General features: G+C 46.0%; 1 protein-coding gene across 1 annotated transcript in view; it reads left to right on the top strand.

Annotated features, from left to right (window-relative positions):
* Adipor2 (adiponectin receptor 2) overlaps positions 1-7,221 on the top strand; it is an 11,174-nt gene extending 3,953 nt beyond the window's left edge. The window contains 4 exon segments of the mRNA XM_021164151.2: positions 848-1,034; positions 1,269-1,456; positions 2,998-3,191; positions 4,449-7,221. Of these exon segments, the coding sequence (XP_021019810.2) occupies positions 848-1,034; positions 1,269-1,456; positions 2,998-3,191; positions 4,449-4,577 (698 nt within the window). The 3' untranslated portion in view covers positions 4,578-7,221.
* Positions 7,222-8,607: the final 1,386 nt, after the last annotated feature.

Below are 8,607 nucleotides of genomic sequence, written 5' to 3'. Positions count from 1 at the left end.
GCCTAGCATGTTATGAGGTCTTGAGTTCAGTCTCTAGCACAGAACAAGCCCCACAAACCCCAAACACCCAACAACAAAAGCTTGGTGTGAACCTATAGTGGTGGCCACANGCTTTTAATCCCAGCATTCAAGAGACAGAGGCCCAGCCTGGTCTATGNAGTGTGAACTCCAGGCTAGCCAGGACTACATAGTACTGAGACCCATTCTCAAACAAAGCAAATGGCTAGGTATGGAGTGTCTGACAGTGATGTACTGGGACAGCTGGTAAGGACCAGAGGAACAGCACAGGATTCTTGAGCATCCATAAACAGATGGAAAGTAGAGCTTTGCAAGCACCTCTAAGCGTATGTGTCAGAACTGCATAAGTAACAGGTCAGTTTAAATCTAAGAGGTAATTGTCCTCTCTGGCTTCTTGGTGGATTGTGGTCCTTAGATGAATGAGAAATTATCTTCTCCCCACCCCTTGTTTTCTTTCTCAGATAGAGTCTTATAGATCCCAGGCTACCTCAGATTCCTCTGTTGCTGAGGATGGCTTTGAATTTGTAATCTCCTGCTTCCTCCCAAGTGCTGNGATTAAGGTGTGTGCCACCATACCTTTGTGCACGCTGGGAAGCACTCACTACATCCTCAGCTAGTTAATATATTATTTATGCTCAAAGTTTATGATGGTGTATGACACCAGCAGCATTGGAAGGAAACTAAAATATTGGATAAACATTTTGTTTAGATTTTTTTCTCACAGAATTTATGGTTTTAGTATTATTGCTTCTGGGAAATTTTNAAAATGCAGTGTACAACACTACCCTGTCAGAGAGCATTTTATCCATTTCTTGCATTCTTTTCCTAGGTTGTGTATTCTTCCTGTGCCTGGGGATCTTTTATATGTTTCGCCCAAATATATCTTTTGTGGCCCCTCTGCAAGAGAAAGTGGTCTTTGGCTTGTTCTTCTTGGGAGCCATTCTCTGCCTTTCCTTTTCATGGCTCTTCCACACGGTGTACTGCCACTCAGAAGGGGTCTCCCGACTCTTCTCTAAGTAAGTAGTCACGATGCCCTTGTTACCAGCCGTGCTTTAGGGGCAGTGGGGCAGGAACAGCCTCCAGCAGAGCTGGCAAGATTCTTGACGCTACCACATACAAACTCCATCCTTTGAATGATACCAACAGTTTGTTACTTAGTTGTTGCTGATGTCATAGTCATGGGGGATTAGTTGGAGCCTATAATGGATAATAATTTTTAGCATTAAAGTTCTTTTAAATTTTAATCCTAGATTGGATTACTCTGGTATTGCTCTTCTGATCATGGGAAGTTTTGTTCCTTGGCTTTATTATTCTTTCTACTGTAACCCACAACCTTGCTTCATCTACCTGATTGTCATCTGTGTGCTGGGCATTGCAGCCATTATCGTCTCCCAGTGGGACATGTTTGCCACCCCTCAGTATCGGGGGGTCAGAGCAGGTGAGTGCATGTGAATGTGCGGTGACCACAGGTCGTGTAAGGTCGTGGAAGGTGCACCGTTAGAGTCAGAGGCTGTGCTTTCCATGCTGTGCTTTTCAGTGCAGAGATGCAGTAACCGTCCTGCTTGTCCTTAGGCTTCTGACCTGGTGCACAGTTAGGAGGAACCATAGGGTGAAGGGCAGCGATAAGANGGATGGGTGTGCACCTATATTTTGAGCCGTGTTGTTTATTTGAGGAAATATCACAATATAATGACTTCTGTATTCTTTCAGAATAGTGTACTTGTGACTGATTCTTCTTGTGTTATATTTAGTATTTTATATTTTAATTTAAATTGCTTTGATAAATAAGGCCAGAGTTCATGCTGATTATGCTCCAAAAACCTTTGATATTTAGGTAGTGCCTACTGGGTGCNCTGTGACATTGGCAGCCTTCTTGTTCAATTGTGGCATTTACACAACCAGAAGTTTGAAAAATACTGCCNATAATTTTGAAAGCAGTAGCCTCTGCTGAGCGATTCTGACAAATCCTAATGAACTGTGTCTGAAGTTGTGTCTTCTGCTTTCTGTCCCTAAAATAACATGCAGTGCCTCCCAAGTGGTATTACAACACGTTTCTTCTTGCTATAAAATTCAAGCCCTGGNTCATCTGTATGCACTTAGAATGCTAGAAGCAGAACTGACCTCTTGTTACTGACCTCCCAGCGTTCTGCTCGCCTCCCTTTTCAGATGTCACAGAAGCAGATAGGCAATCGTCAACCCTGGCTTTTCAGTTCTTCACTAGGGCAGTGGTGTTAACTGTGTTTGAATACATGGGCTAAGACATGTTTGCTGAGTGGAGCTGAGCATTAAACACTAGGTTAAGTCTCAGCCTTTGACTTGAGAGTGAAAAGCACTATTAGCTTTNGTTCATCTGCAAGGAAAAGAACAGTGTAGCCATGCTTGGAGGACAGAAGGGGGTGGAATCGTTTTTATTTGGGTCTGCTTGGTCCCCGATTTTGATGTAGTTAGCAAGCCATTTCTTCCTCTCATTTAAGTGCACGTGTTTCTGAGTGTGAGTCCGTATGCATCCATGTATATATGCTGTGGCATGCTGTCAGCTTACTGGCAATTCTGGAGGTCCTGGAGTCTGTGTAGAGAGCTTACCAAATGACAGCCTCTTGTTGTATTCTGCCTGTAAAAGGTGGCATTGAAGGGAGTTTAAACAAGTCCCCCATGCTTTTTCTTTTCTAAAGCTCTTGGCAGTGTGTTTTTTTAAAACAAAAAACAAAACAAAAACACAAAAAAACAAAACAAAATCCTAACCCTTAGGACTGCTTACACAGCCTAGCTTACCAGGAGGCTTCTTTCTTGTATTTGTAAATAGAAAGGAGCTAATTGTCTAGTGTGATGAATGGTGTCTCAAAGTTTGAAGGACTTTTTTAAAAAACAAGAATAACCTTACTTTGAGATTGAAAGTTGATCAAAGTAAACGGGACTATGTCATCACATTGACTTCTTATTTCTCTCGTGTATTCTCTTTCTTCTGTTCTGATGACTTAGGAGTGTTCGTGGGCTTAGGCCTGAGTGGAATCATCCCTACCTTGCATTATGTCATCTCAGAAGGGTTCCTGAAGGCTGCCACCATAGGGCAGATAGGCTGGTTAATGCTCATGGCTAGCCTTTATATCACCGGAGCTGCCCTCTATGCGGCCCGTATCCCTGAGCGCTTCTTTCCTGGCAAATGTGACATCTGGGTAAGTGCGGTCAACGGGAATAAGTAAGGTGCATATGTTGCTGTTAGTGGGCCAGTGGCATTCTGGGAGTGATGTAATCAAAAGTTTTAAAAGAGCCAGGTGTGGTGGTGCACGCCTTTAATCCCAGCACTCGGGAGGCAGAGGCAGGTGGATTTCTGAGTTCAAGGTCAGCCTGGTCTACAAAGTGAGTTCCAGGACAGCCAGGGCTACACAGAGAAACCCTGTCTCGAAAAAACCAAAAAGTTTTAAAAGTAAGATTGCATTCCAGTCTTAGCTCTGTCCTTCGTGTGGATTCTCTAGACAGTGAGCATGGGATAATGGGGAGCAGAGGCAGGCAAATTCCTGAGTTTGAGGCCAGCCTGCTCTACACAGTGAGTTCTAGGACAGCTAGGGTGTGGGGGAGTTAATAATTTATTTTAATTATTAGTTTGTGTGTTTGATGTATGTTAGAACAAGCATGCCATGGTGCCCATGTAGAAGACAGGACATCTTACAGAATCTACTCCCTTCTGCTATGGTGGTGTGTGTCTGAGAGAGGAATGGAGGAGAGAGGGTAACTGACTAGACTGTGGCTAACAATGAGAGATGAGGGAAGAGAAGGGAGAAAAGAAAATGAGGAACTGTAAAGATAGACATTTCTAACCTAAGGGGATCTGAGAAATCTTTATCAGTGTAATACATTTGGAGTGCTCTTAAAGTAACTCTGACTTGTAGGGGCCTGCTTCTCATTTTTGCTCATAGTTNTATGGTGAGCTGACCACCGTGTTCTTAAATCAGGCTAGCTGTCTGTGAGTGGAGATGGTCTTGAACTCAGTCTTTTGAGCTTCAGGTTACCTAATTTAACAACTTTTGTTTTTTTCTTATTTATACTTCTAAAATCCGTGTCTTGATAAATACCACAGTACTTTTTCATTTTGAGACCAGGAGAGAATGTTGCAATGTCTTGTGTCCATCAGTTCCACATTCTGCTGCTAGTTGTTGAGGGATCTTTGAGAATTTGGTGGCCTAACTGCATGGTCTCTGGAATTTGCCCCCCAGTTCTCTATATTAGTGGCAGTCCCTGTATTTCNCTTGAGAGATCTAGCTTCTGACTCAGGAGAACTTGGGGGACCCACCTTGAATTTGAATTGTATCCCATGCATTCCCACTTTCCGAGCAAGCTGGGAAGCAGTGTGCCTTACTTCCTGGAATTGTTACTTCCTGGGGACCTGACCGTTAGCAGGCTTAGTGATAATGGCTTTTTTTTTCTCTTTCCAGTTTCACTCTCATCAGCTCTTCCACATCTTTGTGGTTGCTGGTGCCTTTGTTCACTTCCACGGAGTCTCAAACCTGCAGGAATTTCGTTTCATGATTGGTGGGGGCTGCACTGAAGAGGATGCACTGTGATACTCTCCAGGAACCAGGGACTCTGACCCTGAGCCAGGCCTGCAGCTCCTGCAGGCCTTCTTACTGGCTGTCGGTGCCAGTGCCAGAGAAGCCCCAAAACTTGGACAGCCTCATGGGCCTTGTGTTGGCCCAAGGGCTCCATGGGGTACAAGACTAAGAAGAGAAAAACAAAAATAAATCATACCTCAAAGGATGGAATGCATCGATTAGGAGAAAAGGAGAAATGGCTCATCCCCTGGCTTCCTCTTGGGATCTACTGATTGAGAGCAACTCTGCAAGACCCTCGCCTGACAGACTGGCTTCTGATGTGATCGTATTTATTTGTAGAAGATGGGGAAACAGTTTAGTTGGTGGTCTTTCTTCTCCCTTCCTTGCTCCTTGCAGCAGTAACATGTATGAGTACCATGCGCCAACTGATCGTGCCATTGGAGCTCCTTAAACAGTAATCACAACCAAGTTAGGGGAACATTTGTATCCAATAAAGGGGTGGGAGTGCGGTTTTAGGCACTCCTTTGGGAGAACAAAGAAATTAATGTAAATAAGATTTCTAATTTACTGTTTAAATAAGAATTTATATAAACATTTAAGACATAGGGGCAGGGAGGGAGGGAGACTTTTTTAAAAAGAATGAAACATGCAAGTACCACACACTGTTTCAATTTTGCACAAGTGATGGGAGGAGGATGGAGTGGTAGCCCCAGAATGCACGATGTCTTGGTGCACCAAGGTGCCTTCCCTAGGCCGATAACACTTGGACCCTGCTGGGGCAGAGTGGACAGCCCCAGCCCAGGAATTTCCTGGCCACTCTCAAGACTGAGAGCCTTTGGGCATTCAGAGGCGGAAGGATGTGGAAGCCGTGTGTGCTTTCTCAGTGGAAGCAGCACAGGTTGTCATAGTGGCTCTAGAGAAAGTGTCATTTGGGAGACTGTTATGTAGGCTAGTGATGNCCCTTTTGAAGAGTGAAGCCACCTAGTTCTACCGTAGATGTAGGGGAGGAGGACCTGGGGCATCGNCATAGGGCTGGTCTGCTTCTTCCTGGTGTCTCATTTGACCAGGTGGTAGTTCTTATCTGAATAGAGCTATGGCCATTTTCAGACCCTCTCTGTGGAGCTCTGAGCCATTCTGCAAAATTTGCTCTATTGAGAATCACTGCCCTAACTGTCCTTCCTCCTGGAAATCAAAAACTGCCCCCCCCCCCCCCCCCCCCCCGGCATCGTAGCTCCTGGCGTGGAGCCAGCCACTAGTGAGATTCTGATGAGCATGGGTCCCACCTCAAGTCATACAGGCAGGTGTGGAGAACCATCCCTTGGTCTAGGAATGGTGGCGTTTTTCTCTGGTGCACTGTCTTGGCAGGCTTGGCATGACAGAACAGATTCTTCTCCCGTTGAATAAGAAAGTCAGTAATACCTACTGTGGAGTTGTTAGCANTCACTGAATGCCATTTGCAAGACCTGTGCTGCAGAGTTGAAAAGGAAGTGGAATGTTATTACCAGGTAGTCTGATAGGATTAAACCCACAATTTTGAATTGCTGCTAGAAGTTACAAATAATTTCTTTGTCCTAGGGCCATCTTGTTATGGGTTTTAGAGAGTGGCAGTGAGTTGGGTCTTGGCTCCTAAGTGAGAAACCAAGCACTTGAGTCTCTTAGACTCTAGGCCTCACTCCTTGGGNCTGGTGGGTATTGCAGTGTAACATGGGCCTCAGGCATCCCAAAAGGGGTGCTCAGCAGTATGAGGAGGTCCTGTTTTTACAGTAGTGTTTTCTTGGTCATCGTTGTCCTTCCTCTACCTTCAGATTGCCACCCAGCTGCAGCTGGGACCCAGGAAGGAGTCCATTGTAAAACCTGGGAAGAACTTGAGAGTATTTGGTTGTGGATAANGTCACTGCCCTAGGTAGACCGAACAGGAAGCTCTGGGTGAACAGCATTGTGCCAGACAACTAAGAACAGTGTTAACTCCTCAAGAAGCAGTTCAACAAGACAGTGTCCACCGGAAGGAAGCTCACCTAGCTTTGTGGCAGCAACAGCACATAGCAGCAGCCAGACTCACTCTCTGGTCGTGCACTTTGGGACATGAGTCTGAGACGCCTCCTCATGACACCTACAGGAGTAGAGGTCTTTGGGACTGGTCATCCCTCTTCCCAAAGCAGGGAGACTCTGGTTCAACATAGCACAAACTCTTAGGGAACCGAATCACCACCACCACTGTAGTCCAGTAACTTCCCTTCGGTGTGTGTGTGGGCATGTGTGTGCCCTGTATGTCTGCGCAGCTCACTACCAACAGCCTCCATGTGCACTTGACCTTGTGGTGCCTCCAGGAACTTTCCAGGTTGGCACCTGAATGCCTTACTCTCAGCAGTCTGAGGCTTGCTTGCTCTGCGCACACGTTTCAGTCTCTTTTTTTTTTTTTGGCCCTAGGCTGGTTAGGAACCTGTACACCTTCACTCTCTCATCATTAAATAGTGGCCTTTTTCAGTATTTCCTCTCTCCCCTCTATAAGTTGCTGAAATCACAAAGCACACTTTTGGGGATCATAGAAGGTTGGGGTTCCAGAAAGGCATCTCTGTGATGGTTCCATTCACTATGGGGATTTCCCTACTTGCTGTCTTCTTGATTTCTCTAATAAAAAGAGCCAAATGGAAAATGAGTTTTGCTGTGTTTTTATTGTTGCCCCCCCCCCCCCTTAAAACCTTACCTCACTTTGGGATATCCTTAATATCCTAATTTAGTCAGGAAGTTTAGGGAATTTTTAGAAACTTCCTGCCTTCAGGAGGTTGATGCAGGAGGATCATGAGTTTAAGGCTAGCCTGGGCTACACAGACCTTGTCTAAAAAAGGTGAGCTTTCTCTATACCTGGTTAGAGTGACCATCAAGGCCTCAGGGCTTTGTGGAACCTGACCACATGCACTTGGCCCCTGTATTTTGTCCGCTCCATTTGCAAGCCACTTGAAACCCTCAGGGTGGTGCTGCTGTAGCCCAGGAACAGCCTTACTGGGCACAAGCCATCTGATACTTNCCCACACCCAATCTAAGTGCTCGATGGCTGGGCCCCTCAGAAACGACTGAGGGAGACAGGCTGCAGCCTCCTGCCCTATGGCCACACTAGACTCAGGATTACGAGGCAGGTGCANATCTGCTTCATCCTGTTGTTTGCNGTAGGATTTGACAAATTACCTTCCCTGGTCCCATATGCTCTCACCTGTCAGGTTACCTTTTGCAGCCATNCTGATGCATGGTTCACCATAAAGAGTATTTCTGAAGCTGCCTTTGGGCTTGGCTTAGGTTCTGCCGAGCCCTTGCTCTTTCATATCTGAGCCCCTCTTAACCTCTCTGCTTGCTTTTCTGACCTTAGGATGTGGTCACTCCTATGTTCCCCTGAACCAAAACTTGACGTAGCATCACAAAGTGCTGTTGAAGCCTTTTATTTGAGGTGGTTCTATTCTAGCACATAAGCTCAGTGGCCCATTCCTGGTACTTCTGACAGGGCTCCAGCTCTTGTGGTTGAAGGCAACACAGATGAGGAAAGATGCCAGAACGCTGCATTCCATTCATTTAATCTCGGGGGTGCCAACTTCATTCCTCTAAAGTCGAGGTGCCAGATCTTTCACCTAATGCAGACTGCAGTCTTCCAGCGTCTTGGTGGAGCTATGATCATTCACTGAGGAGGGCTTAGTTTGCCGCTTCATGTCTTGGCCATCCTCTTACGTATCCTTTGGCGGCACTAGTCTCAGAATTGAGAGGCAGGCACACCTTGGGAGATGCCTGGAGTCCATGGTAGGGACAGAGCATCAGTTTATCAGAAATGCCTTCTCTTCAGCTGCTCTGGTGTTCTAAATGATTCCTCCTCAGTGCCAGGCACAAGAGCCCTGTGGCTCCTGGCCAGGCCTGGCACCCTACACTTAGCATTTCTCCCGTGGCCTAAAGAGTTGATCAACGTCCCCAAATGTTCTGCCTGGTTGGGTGAAGGAGACAAGCCCTTCAAGAGACTTGCCTGCTCACCATTGAGACCTTATGCTGCTTTTTTTTTTTTTTT

Source organism: Mus caroli, chromosome 6 (assembly GCF_900094665.2).
Source record: "Mus caroli chromosome 6, CAROLI_EIJ_v1.1, whole genome shotgun sequence".
In the NCBI taxonomy this organism is placed as follows: Eukaryota; Metazoa; Chordata; class Mammalia; order Rodentia; family Muridae; genus Mus; species Mus caroli.
This window is presented reverse-complemented; position numbering and strand designations above follow the sequence as displayed.